The sequence below is a fragment of the Orbicella franksi genome, chromosome 13 (assembly GCF_964199315.1).
Source record: "Orbicella franksi chromosome 13, jaOrbFran1.1, whole genome shotgun sequence".
Classification (NCBI taxonomy): domain Eukaryota; kingdom Metazoa; phylum Cnidaria; class Anthozoa; order Scleractinia; family Merulinidae; genus Orbicella; species Orbicella franksi.
Window position 1 is genome coordinate 19,544,543 of NC_138157.1, and position 17,960 is coordinate 19,562,502.

General features: G+C 39.9%; 2 protein-coding genes across 2 annotated transcripts; one reads left to right on the forward strand and one right to left on the reverse strand.

The window, feature by feature from the left end:
- Positions 1 to 7: 7 nt before the first annotated feature.
- On the reverse strand, positions 8 to 17,067 carry LOC145464816 (HEAT repeat-containing protein 3-like). Its single transcript, XM_081448613.1, has 16 exons — positions 16,844 to 17,067; positions 14,673 to 14,845; positions 14,172 to 14,259; positions 13,784 to 13,890; positions 13,494 to 13,603; positions 13,118 to 13,264; positions 12,707 to 12,846; positions 12,099 to 12,174; positions 7,225 to 7,325; positions 6,770 to 6,832; positions 3,774 to 3,856; positions 3,546 to 3,682; positions 3,065 to 3,162; positions 2,599 to 2,742; positions 1,777 to 1,953; positions 8 to 1,431 (listed from the first exon to the last, which is right to left on the reverse strand). Exons 1-16 carry the CDS (start codon positions 16,979 to 16,981, stop codon positions 1,273 to 1,275), a joined length of 1,941 nt encoding a protein of 646 aa, XP_081304739.1. The 5' UTR covers positions 16,982 to 17,067; the 3' UTR covers positions 8 to 1,272.
- LOC145464817 (uncharacterized protein MT2135-like) lies at positions 7,368 to 12,016 on the forward strand. Its single transcript, XM_081448614.1, has one exon. It carries the CDS (start codon positions 8,174 to 8,176, stop codon positions 9,872 to 9,874), a length of 1,701 nt encoding a protein of 566 aa, XP_081304740.1. The 5' UTR covers positions 7,368 to 8,173; the 3' UTR covers positions 9,875 to 12,016.
- Positions 17,068 to 17,960: the final 893 nt, after the last annotated feature.

Here is a 17,960-nt window from a genome sequence, read left to right on the forward strand (position 1 = left end):
AAAAAGGAATGTATCGACAATTTACTACAGTCATTAAATAAAGATAATATGTACAGCAGTTGACTTACGGCTTACAACTCGCACGGAAAGCGCGGAATGGATAAACCAGTAAGCCAATCAGACATCAAAGCAAAAACACGGATCAGTGGAAAGCGCGTGAAGTGACCTGAGTCACGTCACGTTTGGTTTATCAGTTTGCATTTGATTGGTTTCCTACCTATTGCAGGAAAAACATTTTTCCCCTTGAATTAAATCAAACACACAGTAAATCTGCGCTTTTTTGGTTAGGTGTCCAAACTAATTCGCATTTTATTTGCGCCACTTTGCCATCCAATCAGAGGTAAAACCAAAACCAACCGTGACTCACTTCAGTCACTTGCAGAGCGTTTTCCCGTGCTTTGTGCCAGCTAAATATATTTGCTTCGAGTCAGTTTTGATTTGTTTCCTGGATTCCCTGTGCCCTTTGACATTGGCCAAAGTGATTACTTTGGTTTTGGTTAAACTACACTCAATATTGAAACTCGCTCTAGTAAGGAAACCACCTTAACTTACTTCATGGCATATTGAGGTGCATATCCCATTTTCAAAATCGACCGTTAAGAGTAAAAATGATTCGTACATTCCAGAAATAAAAGTAAGCGAGAGGCTTTATGTTGGGTTCTTATGCACTCTTATCTTTCCATGCGACACAAGAAAGATACGTTTCATATCAGCAACAGTTGAACCCCACCACCACCACTCTGTCACAGACAGAAAACATCGGAGACAGCGTCTCATACTGGTGGGTTTGTCTGTATGAATTATCGTTAATTACCTTGATCCTGTCAGTCTGATGTACACGAATCTAAGTCACGGATCGCCGCGACTTAGGTATTCTGGCATAAGAAAATCACTTATTAATTTAGTGGAAAATTATTTCTATAACGGGGTTGCAGTAACCCTTCTTACGGAACTTCTTTCTCTTATTTTTTTTTTCTGTATCTTCTCTTTTTCACTCCCAGTGTGTTTAAAGATTAAAAGTCAAAACTTGATTAAAACGATATATTGCTGAGTGATGTTAACCGAATAAGGCTCTGGTCTTTTAAGCCGGTTTTTGTACAGGTAAGACAACCTCTTGTCTTACTTCCAACATGAGTTCAGACTCCTGCACTTGTCTCACTTTTCATACAGGTTAAACAAGTGATCGATACAGGCTTAACCGGTTTGAGAGCAGCCGTCGGCAGGATCACTACACAGTACCGCACGATTGTAATGGAATAAGGCAGCTGAATATCACCTGCCTTGAGCCGGATTCGCGGAGAAAACAAGCGGACTGTTCGTGCGACATAGCTGGTGGCCCTTCATTTTGTATTTGATGAACCTGGTCAGGTTTACCCTCGCAGCGTCCACCACAGGGAAATGGTCTCCTAGTGTCCTCCGCTCGCTTTTTATCTGCGTAAGAAACGAGAAAATTATCACGAACAAGCATTTCATAAGGATTCTATTAACCGAATCAAGCCTGGGGGAGTGACCTAAACAAGTTCTCAAACCAAAGATGGGAAGCGTTTGCTGGGCATGTTCTAAGTCAGCAACATCTAGTCACAGGAGAATTTCGACAACTTGAAACGTATCATTGAATGCCTCTCCCTCTCGCGTTCTCGTAAACTGCTCAAGTCCTGCTTAAAAATATGTATCCTCGCCAATTTTTAGTCGATAGAAGACAACACACCAATCACAAGCCTGGCCTTCTCTGACGTTAGTGTCGGGCTCGAATCTACCAATCACAATGCTCCTTACCCTGGATTTGAGGACTGGTACCAACTGTTGCAGGTTCATCAGGAGGCCAATCGAGTCTGCGGCAGTGTTGACCAGCGGACCGTCGGCAAATGTATCGAATATGGCGTCCAGGGCCTCGCTAATCACCCATAAACTGTTCTGATCGACGATAATGTCACGCAAAACGGTACCCAATGACTGAAAGGACAAAAGTATCAACGTGTTAGCTGTGTCACCTTGAACGATTCCTATTTGGAAGTCTACTAGGTAAAACGGTACAAATACATTTACAAACAATCTTCCAATAAAAATCCACATGAAAAATTTTCAGAAATGAAACTTCCTAAGGAAGATTGACAGGTCTCTAAGGTGAAGTGAGGAAGGGAGTGAAACAAGTGAAATTCACCTAGAGGAATGCACTCAATAGAACATGAGAAGCGGTGGGAAAAACGTGTTAAAACCGCGCAATTCGAAGAATGTTTGTGAGTAAAATTTTATGATAGCTTGATTAGCAACTACCTTTTAATAACGATTAAACTCTGGGTTTTTTACCTTAACCGACTGGCTCGTACTCTCCCCAAATTTTAACATGAATTTCAAAGTACATTTGGAAAACTTCCGCGAGAAACTCAAAGAGGTTTTGATGTTATATTTATACTAGCTTACAACATATTCTGTTTTGCCGGGAAGCCATGGTTCATTTTAAAGACAGACAAGAACAGTAATGTATACCAGGTTGAATTTGCAATTTCTGTAAACAAAATTACCGAACGGGCAGTTTTTTCACTACCATATATGGCAAGGTTTTTGCACTAAAGCTGAAGCTGAAAAAAAGTAACAAACCTTTAGAACTTCCAGCGTGTTGTCTTTTTTGGCGGCCATCTTGCCGATGAATCCCAGAATGCTGATCAGCTTGACTTTGACAGCTTCACATGACGTCACTGCAGTGAATCGGCACAACATGGTCACGTGCTCAGCTGTTATACACTACGAGAAGCACAGGAACATAAGTTGACCGCTGTTAGTCCTGTCTAAGCCCCACACTTCTTAGTTGCACTCATTTTTTCGGTGATTGCCGAAGTTTTTCGTTAGACGGCCGGTTTTCGCGTACTTTTCGGCTAAACGGCAAAATTTATGCAGGTATTTTCTTTTTCGCTACCAGGTCAGTTTTAGGGCGCTTGAGTTTTCCGTTGAGCTGAAAGTTTTACTTCAATCTTTTCTTTTTTTCGCTGACCGTCGCTAGCCCTAAACACTTTTGGCGCGGAAGAATTTGTTTAAAGAAAGATTCCTTCGTGAATGAAGTACTTACTTGCGGCTCTTGTAAAGAGACTAATTTGTCCATGATTGATCTAAGAACTCCAGTCGCAGCTTCGAGAAAGTCTTCCTCGTCACAAACAAAACCTTTGCCTAAGGTCGAAGAAGAACAAGAAACCCATAAGTTGTCTAGAGGACAAAAGTACCCTACCTAGAGGTTCCTGTTGTTCTATTATACGTGTTATGGTGAAGGCCTTATGAATGCATGGCGATGAAGTGTTTTTGGTGATGGGGGATGACCGGCAGAAAAGACCTAATGTATGATTCCATGATTGGTCCACGAAACGCATGCAACATCTTGAACCAATCAAAGAGATGCTACTGTCCTCCCAGCCAACCAGATGCAAGACCGCGTTCGCTCACTTGACTTTTCCCGCGCATTTTACACCGTTCGGAGTGGTCCATTGCACTCTCCGCAGTACATTAATTTGCTCCACGGTAGTTTTCGTTCTAATATCGTTTTATTTAGCACTTACTTTCTGTGGCAAACGTGAGAGAGAAAAGCGAACTCCAGAGTTGCCCTAGAGCTTCTTCTCCTCCCAAAAGGTCTGTATCCAAGGCTGATACTATGTTGTTCAGGCAAATCAAAGCCCTTGCTTGTACTATACTAAGACTAAAAGAACAAATATAACGAAGGTTATTTAAGGACTACTAATTATTAATCAATCAATTCAATTAATAAACTGATTTGTCAAACTTCTCACATTTCTAACAGCTTCTTTCCATCCGCATGCTCCTTCAGGGCTTCGTAAATGCTTGCTTCACCGAACGAACTCTTGCAAAGAACCTAAAGGTAACAAAACATAGCTTTAGTCAAATTTCCTTACTTCTATCAGGATCTTAATTCTCAGAACCTAGCCAGGAGAAGGAAAATTGGGACTTGATTAGTGGTTGAATATAGCGGTTTAGGGACCGTTCATTTTTTATGAGGGAGGGGGGGCTGGTGGGATTTGGGAAGCACCATTTAAAAATCGCATGACCCCTCCTCAGCTTACCAATTTTTTTCACATGCCCCCCCCCCCCTTATAGCGGTCAGTTTTTGGGATGACCCCCCCCAAAAAAAAAAAATTGAACAAACAATATTTAGATTTCAACTTTTTTAATATTTCTCTATTATCCCCCTACTTCACGTTATTGTGCTCACTATGAAGACAAAATTAGAATCCCAATACTACAGAGAGCTGTTGTTTAAAAAACAAATCAAAAGAAAGAGAAGTCAATTTCGGATCTCCTAATTATGGCTCGCCCTGAGCGTGTGGCATTTGGCCTCTCATTGGCATCTTCCTCATCTGAATTGATGAATGCAAGAATGACGTCACTTGAGTCATCTCCTCCCCCAGAGTCAATGGCATCACTGTCATACTCATCATTGTCACTTTCATCCGTTTCACTGCTGTCAGCACTTGCCCTGCTGTCATTTTGTGTCAATGTCCCACATGTAGCATTTCTCAGTGTTGGCCAGCTCTGAGAGGACTCTTCTGCTGCAAGCATGAATGTCTTACAATTGCCTTTACTTTCTCACTCTTGCTACTTTTCAAATGCTGCTTCAGCCCGTGGTGGTTCAAGTACTTGTTTAGTTCTGGAACACGTAGCTTTTTAAGCTTGGTTAGATCTTCGCACAACTCAGTCCAAGGATAATCCTCAGATGATTTATCTTTTGCGTCCCTACTTAACTTTGCCTTTTCTTCTGCTCTCTTTTTCCTTTTTAATTCCAGCACTTCAAGATGCCGAAGATAATCCACCACAAACTTTGATTTGACAATAAACTTATCTGCAAATAGAGCAACGCTCTCTGGGTCAGATAAAACCAGCCTGCCACTTCCATGCTCTTTCTTCGCTTGGACCCTTGGCTGCCAGTCATCTGGATCACGCCCTTCTTTTGGGGTCTTCTGGTAGGAGAGGTAGTGGTATTCCGGTAGGCAGGAATGGTCAGGAACTGGTTTAGGGTATCTTTCTATGGGTGGTCCAGTCCATTCACAACAAAAAGAACACATTTCTCCTTCCTTTTCTTGACAGGACAACTTTAGAAACTCCCTGTAGTTCTCCCCCTCCTCATAGTGCTCATTCATAAACTTCTCAATCTTACGGAAGTAACAGTGGCCTGGAACAGAGTCTTTCCTTGCTCCTGCATTGTGATACTGAACCAAGTACAAAGTGTTGTGAGAAAACTGGAAATCTGTTGATGTGTTGTGTGCATTCCAAAATGTGCAATAATGGCGAAAGCGACGAGTCGTTTAAGAAAAGGTTTACAGCTGAACGATCCAGGCAGTTTGACACCTTACAAGCAAAGGAAGCAATCTTTCTAAGTGCGGATGGCTTTTTAGAAAGGGCGAGTGAGTTTTCCATGCCAGGGTACCAGTTGAAGCCCAGTGATGGACGAAAACTGAACTTCTCCATCAAAGAGCACAGAGCAGTGGTGGAAAAGTTGAATGTCATATTGAAAGATGTAAAGGAACACGATTCCACACTCTTTCAGTCCAATGGGCTTGCTTTAAAGCAGGGCGAAGAATTTGCCCACGGTTTTAATGTAAAACAGATCATATGTATAGAAGCTAAGTTGACGAAGGTCACGCAGGACATGGAAGCACTAGAAAATAAGAAGAGCAATTATAACAGCATATTCAAGGGCATACTCAAACAGCACATCAACAAAAGGAGAAGGAAAAAAGAAAACCGCAGAAAGTCAAATGAAAGAAAGAGGAAGCGGACTGAAAACAACGTCCAACGAGTTTATGGAATCTGTGTTGAAAACCTGCTAGGAAATGATTTTCCAAAATGCCTTGTGTACCCTCCTAGAACGGCCGTCCCGGAAGAGTGTATTAAAGTTGTGGATGTTGCCACGTCGTTATTTAGAAGAGATGGGCCATACATCGCACAGCTCTTGGAAGGGAATTATTTCACCAATTCTGCAAGAAGCAGAATCACCACAAACCTTGAGCAGGAAATCAGAGATTATGTTTACACCTTCATGTACCCTGAAGAGTACACTCTGACGGAAAGCATTGCTGCTTCTTGCAGCATTGGTGAAAGAGACTCCCATAGCAGCACAAGCGGCGACGAAGAACTCGACGACAGCGAAGATGAAGATGAGTGCCAGTGAAAGTTGCATTCGAAAATAACAGTGTTAAATACTTCTTTTCAGTAGCTACAAATGCTTTTTGTCGCCAAACGTTTTTTTTAAAGCAGAAGGAAAGTTTGTAATAAATTTGTATCCTGCCTTCTATGTTTATTCTATAGCAATTTTTTTGATATTCAAACATTATGCCATCTTAAAGTTTCACTAAAATATTTCACATGACCCCCCCCTTTTTCCCTTTTTTTTGGGATGCCCCCCCCTCGAAAGCCTTTTTTTTTTCGCATGCCCCCCCCCCCCAAATCCCACCAGGCCCCCCCTACCTTATAAAAAATGAACGGTCCCTTATGCGGCTTTCATTGATATGTCGCAAAACCAAAACCAAAGCAATCACAATTAACGCAAACAACACAATGAGCCAGTGAGAGCTTAAAACAAATCTACGTTTCGGGCGCCAAGCGCGGGAACACGCAGGGGGAGAAGTCAAGGTTTGTTTCGGTTTTGCATCTGATTGGTTGACTAGGTAGCACTGACTGTTTTTGAACCAGTCACAGTACAGCAAAGCCAAATCAAGATTACGCATCATTCAACTGATGACCACTCTAAACAAGCTGTTGTTCTCCTCACCCGTTTCGGAACTCCTTGTGTGACGATAGCATTGATCATTTCGGCTGACAAACTTTCTGGACTCTAAAACACGCGAAAACAAGAAGTAACCCAGTAAGGTTTACAATTCCAAAAATTTTATGAACTAATTAAGAAATGGAAAACATGTACCGTGTTTCTATTGAAACAACAGAGTGTTTCTGTCGAGGAACTATCGGCTGATAGTTGCCCCGCGGAAATTTGATGTTATTAAGCCCGAGAAGCGAAGCTTCGAGGGCAAATATGCTAGTTTTAAGAACATCAAATTTCCAAGGGGCAACTATCAGACCGATAGTTCCGAGACATAAACACTTGGAAAAAGAACATTTTGTGGGAAACCAGCCACCAAAAACTTACAGAGCCCACGGTTTTCGGCGTCAGTGGAAGTTGCTTGGTAACATGAAGGCTCCAATTCAATGCATAACAAGGGTTCTTACCATATCGACATCCTGTTGGGCTTCTTCTTCCTCTGCTTCATCTTCAACAGAGTCTACGCTGGCGCAATCATCCACATCTTGCCATTCATCTTCACTGACATCTGCAATGAATAAAATACCCCACTTCATTATTTAACAGCACTAGAAACATGTTTGAATTGTTAACATTAAAGGCCGAAAGTAGTGTAGCATTCGTGAACACGTCTTCTATTTCTTGTCCATACCAAAAGCAAAGGAAATAAGAGATGTTAGCCTCTTCCAGGCTTCCGGCTCGTTGTTAAGGAGTCGCGTATATGGGGTGAGGAGTTGGAGCCTGGAAAATCGGCTGCAAATAGGCTAAAGCAATGTAAAGCAAATTAAGTCTTCAAGTGTGAGCTCGCAACGAAAACGCTTGGAAAATTCCCATTTTGTGCCTCGCAGAATCCCGCCCGTCACGCTAGCAGTCTCATGTGTGGTCCTTATAGACTTTTCATCTCGTAGTCATGTGATGCGTAACACTTGCCACGCCATGGCGTAAACTATATCCAAAAATATAACCTTTTAATTCCATTAGACCTTTTCTGTTCCTAGGAACCCGTAGTATTCATCAAATGTAAGCTTCATTTTCGATAAAATTTTATTAGTGTCAGTTTCTCATTGCGCAGATGTATTTTGTTTTTCTATTTAGCCCTTTTGAATGTTGTAATTTCACTTTATAGTAAACAACTCAGTAAACAAAACATCATGATTTACCAGTATTGTATTTAACGCTGTTGATTTAATAATTATTGACAAAACGAACTTTGAAAGTTTTTCAGTTTCGAACTTCGGAACACAAGGAAGAGAAAGAGTCTACCGGAAACGATTGCGTGACGTTGCGTGACGTTCGTGTCTATCGCGCAGTAGAGAGAATGGAACCGAAACATGACGGTCACGGTAGAACACGTATTAAAAAGAAAGAAAGACAGAAATGGCGAAGCAAAGAAGCTGTTTTCAACTCTTACTTCTAAGTACAACCTTTCTAAATTTTAATGACGTATTGTCTTTTTCAACTGCTCAAGAAGACGCGCCATTTTATCATCAAGATTCCCAAGACGACGTAATACGAGAGTACGTCAAATACTTCGCCAGGCCGACTGTATCGAGTCCGCTAAAAAAATTTCTCCATAAACCGACTACGTTGATCGCTTTGGCAAAGGCAGCTGAACTAGCCGTCGATAGTTACAGCAAGAAGTCGAAAAGAACTTGCCGACTTCGGGGGATTCTCGATTTAAAAGAGTTACGCAACAACACGGACTATTGGTTTCACATTTTGGTGCTGGAGGAAGACACATTCCTCACGGAAGCCTTCTTCGAGGTAGGAATCCGTCAGCCGCTCGACAAAGCCAGGAAAGTAGACTTCAGCACGTTCAAATTCAGTGAATTCAAGACCATAGGACGAAATGAAAACGACTGTGACCAACTGAGCAAACTTGCAGACTGCTCCAAATGCGGTTTCGGCGGCAGATGCGAAAAGGGCACCGCTCATATTTCTACCTGGCTCGCATTTGCTCTAAAAACACAACGAGAGATTCAAATCGACGAACCATTTGACCGGATACAAATGGTGTCCGCGCACAATGCGTTTAACGACCGTTCAGACGGGTACGGTGAACTGGACTACTGCCCCTGGCCACCACCCTACGAAAATGTTTGCCTGGACTTAGCCAATCAGGAGTTCAGTTTTACTGATCTACTCAACATGGGTGTGCGAGCCATGGAGATCGACCCCTGGTGGTGTTTTGGTAAGATGCTCATGAGTCATAACTACGAGAAAGCGTATGAGGGATGTGCTCCTTGGGACAGGGAGTTTGAGGACGGGATCAAAGAAATTGGTGAATGGATAAACAAGCCAGAAAATTCTCAGGAAGTCATTCGCTTGTATTTTGAAGATGGTGCCACCCACACATATGGCCATGACGCTTTGATCAATGGCCCAGTAGCAAAATATCTGGGAGATAAAGTCCTCACACCCAATGACTCCAGGAAGTATTTTCCAGGAAGGTGGCCCACGTTAAGAGAGCTGAGGAAAATCAACAAAACTGTCGTCATAGCTGGGTTTGGTGATCAACACGGTGGAGAGTACATTTTTGACAGATATTGGGAAGAATTGACACGGAACGACTTTGTTGCCAGCCCCAACTGTTCAGGGATTAACCGCGATAAGCCATCAAGAGTGTTCTGTGACAGCACTGAGTACCTCTTCTTTTGGAATGGTCCAAAAGAAACTGGTGTGATTCTTGACTTTTCAAGGTTTATGAAGTGTGGTGTGACATATCCAGCCACAGATCAAGTCAATCCTGTTTTACTGGAAACTGCTGTGTTCACATGGGCACAAGGTGAACCATCAAAACCACTAACAGAAACATCCTGTGTGCTACTGGATGGCAAGACAGAAAAGTGGCATCTGGGCAACTGTCTAGAGGAGTATCTGTTTGCTTGTCAATCAATCAAAAATGTCACTGACTGGGTTACAAGTACTGTGCCACGACAGTACACTAAACCGGTTTGTCCTGGTGGATACGATTTTAGCATTCCCCACAATGGCTTCCAACATCAACAGCTTATTAACGCCATGAACGACAAAACAGTGTGGGTTAATATCACACCTTACATTCACTTACTGGTATGATACTAACAGGGTGTAAGCCAGGGGGACATGTACCTCTCTGTCTTTTTAGGGAAAATTAACCCTTAACCCCAATGATTCCCTAACTATTGGCACCTAAACAGGGTGATATTTTGGTAAATTCATATTGATTTTTAAAAGCATAAATTAATGATTATTATTTGCAACTTGTCCCCTTGGGAAAGACTTCCATATAAAAGGACAGGGGTGCTTATCGGAAATGTTGAAAGCAACCCCTAGAAGGTACCAAGATCCTGGTTTGTGGGCGTGGCATGAAATTATTTTCACCCCTAAGAGGTACCAATTCTAAAACAACACATTGTTTCCTGTCATATTCTTTTTGGCTTAATTCTCAAGGTACCACAGAGGCTCCTGCTGTGGACCTGTCGAGGCTGAACACCCTAAGAGGCACCAAACCCCTAAAAGGTGCGACGAGTAGCCCTGTCCTTTTTATAAGGGAGGGGGCCCCCCAGGCCTTGACCATGTTAGGAGAATTTGAATTTTCAAATATTGGCTTATTGGGTAAATGGTTTAACAGTTGTGGCCACTGGAGAGTTTCAAAATTAATCAAATATTTCAGGTCCAGTGCAGTTTTAAAAATTTCGCTGACACGGATTTTTACCGTTACAAACTTTTTTTTAAAAAAAATGTATGAAGCTTAATTGGAATTTCCAGAGGGGATGGGGGGGTCTTAGAAAAAATCCCTTCCGTGGGGGAGGTATGGATATTTTCTGGAACTACACATTTTGCAACATAGTGAGCAACCCTGAATATAATTATATCGCTGAAGGATTTAATAATATATTACATAGTCTGTTTCTACCCTAAGAAAACAGATGAGTGTCTCCTGGTTGAGGTTTTTGGGAACAAGGGAACATGTTCATCGATTTCAAGGGAACAAAGGATATTTTTGGGATTAATTTGAAGGAACAAGGGATATCTCTGCATGGAAACTTTGACAAAAAACTTAAGGGAACAATAGACCCTTTTCATAAATGGCTGCCAATTTAAAATTCTTTTGTATGCATTTAAATTAGCTTTACTAACCTCATTTCAGACTAAAAATTCTTTTGAATCACCAACTTCAAAATGAGGTTAGTAAGGCTAATTTTAATACTTGCAGAAGAATTTATAATTGGCCACCATTTATGAAAAGGGTCTATTGTGGTCTATGGAATTTTTTTGTAGGGAACAATGAAGAAAAAGTGAGAATTTCAAGGGGTCTAGGGAACATGGTATGCCCCTGAAGGCCATCACAAATCATCCCTTAAATGTAATTCATTTAATATCTCTTGCAAGCTCTGAAAGAGTATCTATTTAGTTAATTGTAGTTTTGAAATGTATTGTTATGAAATCAGTAAATCATTAAAAGTTTTTTATGGCCATTTTTCTTACAGTATTTAAATGACTGTACTTATTTGCTTTGCCCAGAGAATTAAGTCATTTTTTAAGGGGATAATGAAATTAAGACGAGCAAGCCCAAGCTAGTTAAGGGTTTCACTAATATGTTGGGAATTCCAGGTATGACATTATACTTTTGCTTAACACTGTTGGGAATAGCTCATTGTTGTGTTTCCACTCCATCCATCTCTCCCTCCTTCCCTCCCTCCCTCCCTTGTAAGTATTTATTGGTGGGTAAATCTTGCACACACTGGTTTGAATTCTCCGAGCTACATGTATTTTGGCAGCTGCCTGGAAGTCAGCTACTGGCTGTGTTGCCATGGATACCTCCCTATTGCCAAAGTGCTGGCTGTCCTTGCCTTTTGCCACATTCACAGCATCAAAAAACCTTCCATACTTCAATAATATTGGAATAGGATTTACAGTGCAACTACTCCAACCAAAGCCACCCAAGCAAATTTTTGGTAAATTGACCAGTGGCATTTGGATGTTAAAAAATGATTTCAAGTTTGTTGTTTTTATAGTGTGCACCTTGCTCAGATCAACAATTTGTGGGAAATCTATTGTGAACATGAAATTTTTTCTCAGATCAATTTGCTTGGAACTTTGTTGGGTGGCCTTGGTTGGTGTAGTCGCAGCGTAACTTCATTTTTAAGATCGACTGAAAATTGCACAACTTTTTCAAATACTCCTTTTGCAAAGCAGAGACATTATTTTTTTGGTTGGGAACAGCAGTATGACTACCTTATAATTGTGCAACTAAAACATAATGCACTATACATATTATATATAAAGGTTGTTTTGACAACTCTAACTGCAATCTCACCATCAGGGCAACACATGTTTGAGAGAATTTCTAAAGCCAACTGCTGAGCATTCAGTAGCATCTGGACATCTTCTATCTGGCAAAGTCACAATAATAAACATAAATGATTTTATTTTGAAGACACAGTCAATTATGACAGCTGTCTGGTGTAACACCAAGATCATTAGTATTGTGGTTACAGTAATGATAATCAAATAACGGCAACTGCAGATTAGGCAACAAATGCATAACTTATTGCAACCATTTCTCATTTGTCTACAATGCCATTTGACTATAATTATATGGTCAAGAAAATGCAAAATACAAGACTGTATATTTACATGGTTTAACCAGTTTCCAGCAGAGCAAAATTATTTCTATTTGTATAAGCCCAGAATCCACATTTACAAAAAAGTGCATGAAGAATAATGACCAAATTTTTGACAAAGAGGAAAAAAAAAACAGAATACAAGGGGAATAAAGCGATCCAATAGCAAATCATTTGATCAGTGGTTTGACAGATTATATGTGCTTGCATTTTCACTCATTGCTGTCTTGTGGGACAAAATCCTCTATGCATGAATTTCTCAAGAAAAATTGTGAGTACGTCATAATAGATTGCAATTTACCTTGGTGGGTTCTGGAAGAAGTTTGCTGATGACATCAAAACAGTTCACATCAAGAACGTGAGCCAAGACTTTAACAACTGCTTGCAGAAGCTCATTAAAACTACAGACTGGGATAGTGTAGCGAATATTGTATAACACACCTAAATAATAACAAAAATCATTGATATACACTCTCAGTGGGATCATGTGTACATGCAAGGGATTGTTACACCCATCTTGTTGTCTGTAATGGAAACTTGTGGATATCTCAAGTACCCATCCTCTACTTTAGCAAGACACAACCTGGTTCTCAGTGTCATTCTTCTTGGGAGGAACAGATGGCCTGGTAATGAGGTTATAGTGAGGTGTTGTGCAACTCATTCATTGTCAGAAGACTTCAATAAGCTACAAATAAAAGAAAAACTCTTTTACCTGCAGTCAAAACTTTCAGCAGTAGCATGTCGCTAGATGTGCCATCAGCCATTAGAGACTTCTCAAGAGTTTTCATCATGTCACTGGAGCCACACAGAAGCTGAGCAGCTGAGGCATTGTCTTCAGTGACAGTGTGGAGACACTGGGCTAACAATGGGTCAGAAAACTAGATAGCATCAAATTCTCCTTTACTTTAATTTACAAACTATCATCAATGAATTGATCACATTTCTGTTGGTTAAAGCCCTTGACATAACTATAGCAGCTCAGATCTGTAGTTTAGTTTACCGTAAATTGCTTATATTGATACCAAATAAGTACACTCTTTTCTTTGCAAATGTTACAGTACTCTTTTACAAAAACAGTAGCATCTCACCTGCAGGAATTGCAACAGTTTTAGGGTAAATGTCAGTCTTCAGACTCGAGACAAGATATGGCAAAAGGCCCTGTTTATTGAAAACATCCACTGCTACATCACTGCTTTCACTGGAAAAAAAATAGTGGTCATTTATCAAAAGCAAGTTGAACCATAAACAGAAGTGTAGTATTTGACAATAACATTTTCTTCCAGCCAGAATTTTGTAGGAGTACAATGGTTTAGTTTTGCTTATCAATCGGTGTAGCAACTACAACCACAGTATTCCATGCAAAGATTTCTTCACTCACCAAAGATTCCACAGTAAGCTCACAGCCTGAATTGCCAAGCTCGTTGATTGTCTTTTAAACTCTGAATTGCCTGGACACTCATCAATAGCACCCAAGGCATCAAGAGACTGAAAGTTACATAAAAATCATCTGTAAATGTTTCCAATGAAGATAAGAATTTTTAATCAAGGTATTGACAAGCATTGAGGGTTAATGTTATTGTTATGAACCGCAAAGAGCAGTTTGCATTCACACAATGAATTCTCCCAACTCGTGCAGAAGCCCTCTTGCACGTGAAAAATAAGCTGATAATGAACTGAAAGTTCTTGTGGCAAAATATTTGGCCACCAAATTCTAAACAAGAGGCAACATCACACAAACACTTTTGGTTTCGTGAAGTTCCACGTACCTGTTGCACAAATGTGCCAAGTGGAGTCATCACATCTTGTTCCACCATTTTAATACATACATCAGGACCTCCGCCAAGACTTAAATTCCTGTTGTGTAAAATGTGTGAGACTCTTAATTTAATAATGTCAATGAGTGATACTCAATTATGTTAAGAAAGGGACCGAGATGCACACAGGGCTTCAAGTCTCATTTCAGTGTTTAAAACATACTGTAATTATTCTGCTAAGACACATAGGTGGTAAAAACTGATATTTATTGTGATTGATCATATCCAGCTCAGAGAGGAAATCTCTATAATCCAGGGAAGCTTGTTAACCACCTTCAAGGGAACGAAAAAATTCATGTTCTCAGCATGCAAAGAAAGTGCCTCTTAGAGGTGTCTTTCAAAATTTCCTATAAGTATGCCTGTCATTAATGTGCCTATCGGGGTCCCTTCTTTCTTATCTGGTAGACCTATACTTTGGTGTCCATATCATGTATGTATACTTGTGCAATGTACCTCAAAGTTCCTGCAGCACCTTCCTGAATCCCTCTATTATCATCAATGAGCAGTGGGCCTAGCCTTCGCACAACATCTTGTTGTAGAAGGGCAGGAATGGCTCCACGATCAAACACCAGGTTGGCCAGGCCAGCACACGCGCACTCTCGTTCAGTTGGAATTGCACTTGTCAGCTGTGACAGACATTAATATTTAGATGTTACACCAGTAACTATTCAGTAACACCAAATATTTGTATCAGAAAACATTATACATACTATCAGTTTAAGTCCCAAGGTCCCAAAAATATGTTTCACTTATTTTCTGCAAATTATTAATTAACCCCTATTTATACTCGGCACTTCCATTCTGCAGATGCAGATACTTAAAAGTGCAAGACATGGTCATGTCTATTGTGCAAAACCTCTAGAACTAAAAAGACACTTGTAAACTGTTTCTGCCACAGGGTTGTCACTAACTTATCAAGTATATGTAGGCTGGCAGCTTTATTGTTGGAGTAGGTGAGTTATTTTGCCATCTTTTTCACACAAACAGGTCAGGGAGTAGGTGGCTAAGATCATCAAATAGATCTGGCTTAACTTTTGACAACCCCGTACCACCAAATGTAATTGATACTAAGAAAAAATTTCAGATGAAGCTTAAAAATTGGCCAAGATATTACTGGAATATTCTTATTATCAAGGACAGAAAAACCTGTCCCTGGCAGTAGGTAAATTATCAATAATACACTTCAGATATAAAAAGCTGAGTCCAGGAACTGAGGTACAAGAAATAATCATCCTTGGAGATGGTTAATATACAGTGGAACCCCACCTTACAACTACCCCATTTAAATGGTCTTGTTGTTATTACAGCCACTTTATTCTGGCCTGAACAAAAGCTCAGTCAGTCATTTCCCTTTGAAGAACCTCTTTAATGCAGCAAGCCTGTTAATACTGCCAGACTTGTGGCCCACTGATGACCAAATTAATGAGGTTCCACCATCAGTGATAGTTTTTTTTTTTAATTTTCCATTTTAAATAAGCAAATAAACATAAAGATATCCATTTAGTTTACAACAGTAACAAAAAGTATCCAGCATTCAATAGAATGGTAAATACATGTTGTTTTGCTGAACATTTAGCTTATCTTATTAGTTAAGTTTAACATGGTGCTTCATTTGAATGTATATATCAGTAATCACAATATTTGTCACATAATGCATATGTTTAAAGCTGCATACTCTGGCTGGAATTGCCAGTTGTGCAGAAACAACCAAGCTAACCAGTTGTTAGCTATGTTTGCTAACCAGTTATTGTAAATGGGTTTTACCTGACTGTTTGCCACAATATACATCAATTTAGAGGAAGTCAAGAAGTACGTTTTCAGTTGGTTTCCAATTTTTTTTTTTTACATTACTGTTTTGTTTGTATTTTATATTGAATTGTGTTGTTAAATGAAATATGGTTCTTCCTCCCTGTTGGCATGGCAACTTTGCAGTAGTTTTTTAGTGTTAACTTTATTATTAAGATGATTTCTGCAGAACATTTGAGCAATAGTGGCAAAAATAAAATTACCAAAAAAACCTCATAGCATGTTTTGAATAAAGGTAAGAAGAACTCATCAAGATTTGAGCTCTCAAACTGACCTCGCAAGAGAAAATTGAACTTGAAGTCATCCATATTTTAATTAAAACACACGTTTCACATTAGTTAAACACACAACACACCCATTAAGCATTCTTACAAGGTACCGTGCTGTGAGTAGATTTTTAGTAAATAATTCTTGCACTTATTGCTCGAACTTTGAGCGGAATCCGTCTCAAGTACCTTTTCTTGTACACAAATTACAATGAAGGTAAGAGCATTGTTGACTTGAGAACAAATTGTACATTATAAGAAATATTTCCTAGCAACAGTGACCTCATTTGAAAAAGGCGGCAGACTATCAATATAGGACACCACAATCGTGTGCATGAGGAGCAATTACAGAATACCCAGCCACCTCATTTACATGTGCCGGTGTGCTTTCAAGAACGAGGTATATAACAATAGTTGCTATTCTTATTCAATGAGATGCTAATAAGTGGCCGGGTATTCTGTAGTTTAGCCTAAAGTGCACACTAAAGAATTTGAGGAGGGTATCTGCTTAATACAGAGTTGACTGTACATTAACTTTACGCGAATACCAACCTTTTCAACAAGAGGTAAGGTTTTAGCCCCAATCGTGCCAGCACTTTCTTGAGCTTCGATTTGCGCTTCTTTAACGCTTGGCAAACCGGTAGGTCTGTATCGAAATGAAGACCGTTTCTTTGCTTTAGTTTTTCCCATTATTTCTGGCTTTTAATAGGATTCGGCCGTTTAAAATTCCCAACAAAAACAACACACATTTCATGACACTCTAGACTGCCATGTTGTTTCGCAAGATTCCACGTGTTGTTAAAAGTATAACTGCTGACCAAATTATGGCCAGGCGCGTTACTAATTGTAGAAATAGCGTGACAAGTGAGCGTGACATATTGAAAGAACCTTTTCTAAATGTATTAGTCTGTCTACTGATCAGGATTCTCTATTTTGTCTTAAATTCGTCGAGATCGCAAGCAAACAAATTAAACGCAGAGGATTTGAAAAGCTTGAACGCAAGGCGGTGGCCCTGGGGAAAGACAAACTGCTCTCGCGCTCCGCGCTCGCTCTCGCGTGCTCGCATCGCTCACGCGCTAGGAGAAAAGTAACTCGTTTTAGAAAAAAAAAACGTCTGTGGATAGACTAAACTGACTAGACCGTTAGATTTTATAATATGGAGGTTTAAACTTAGAAAACTTATAAGGTTTGCTATTGTTGTTTCCAAGTGGATTGCATTCTGTTCGAAACAAAACAAAAACAATATTGTTTGTTTTGGTTTTTTTTCATTGACTATTTTCTATACACATTGCCAGGTTTTACTGGTGCTGAGCACCCCAGAGTGCGGAAATGAGAATCGCACATCCGGTTGGATGAACTTGATGTCATCTGCCACTGGTAACCATTTCTGTTTTGTCATCACAAAAAGTGTGATTTTGGATGATCATGAAGAATATGGGATCTCGAAAACAAAGAACTGCTTGTCAGATCTCTGTTATAGCCGTTTGGTATAGGTATATAATACATGTATTTGGTTAATCCCTTTGTAGATTACAAATGTAGTTGTAGATGTATGTTGAATAGGTTATGTTTTCTTTTTTTATGTTTTCTTTTTTTTAATTATTATATTCATCTGACGTGATTAAATAAAAAAACAGTAAAACAAGTTCCAGTCTCATTTGTTTAATTT

Bases quoted from the DNA above. Each gene is read 5' to 3' on its own strand.
- LOC145464817 (XM_081448614.1), top strand. From the start codon at position 8,174: ATGGCGAAGCAAAGAAGCTGTTTTCAACTCTTACTTCTAAGTACAACC.
- LOC145464816 (XM_081448613.1), bottom strand. From the start codon at position 16,981: ATGGGAAAAACTAAAGCAAAGAAACGGTCTTCATTTCGATACAGACCT. The intron at 3,683-3,773 runs GTGAGAAGTTTG...TTGTTCTTTTAG, and splicing joins GGAAAGAAGCTGTTAGAAAT to TCTTAGTATAGTACAAGCAA. The intron at 2,743-3,064 runs GTAAGTACTTCA...TGCTTCTCGTAG, and splicing joins TCTCTTTACAAGAGCCGCAA to TGTATAACAGCTGAGCACGT.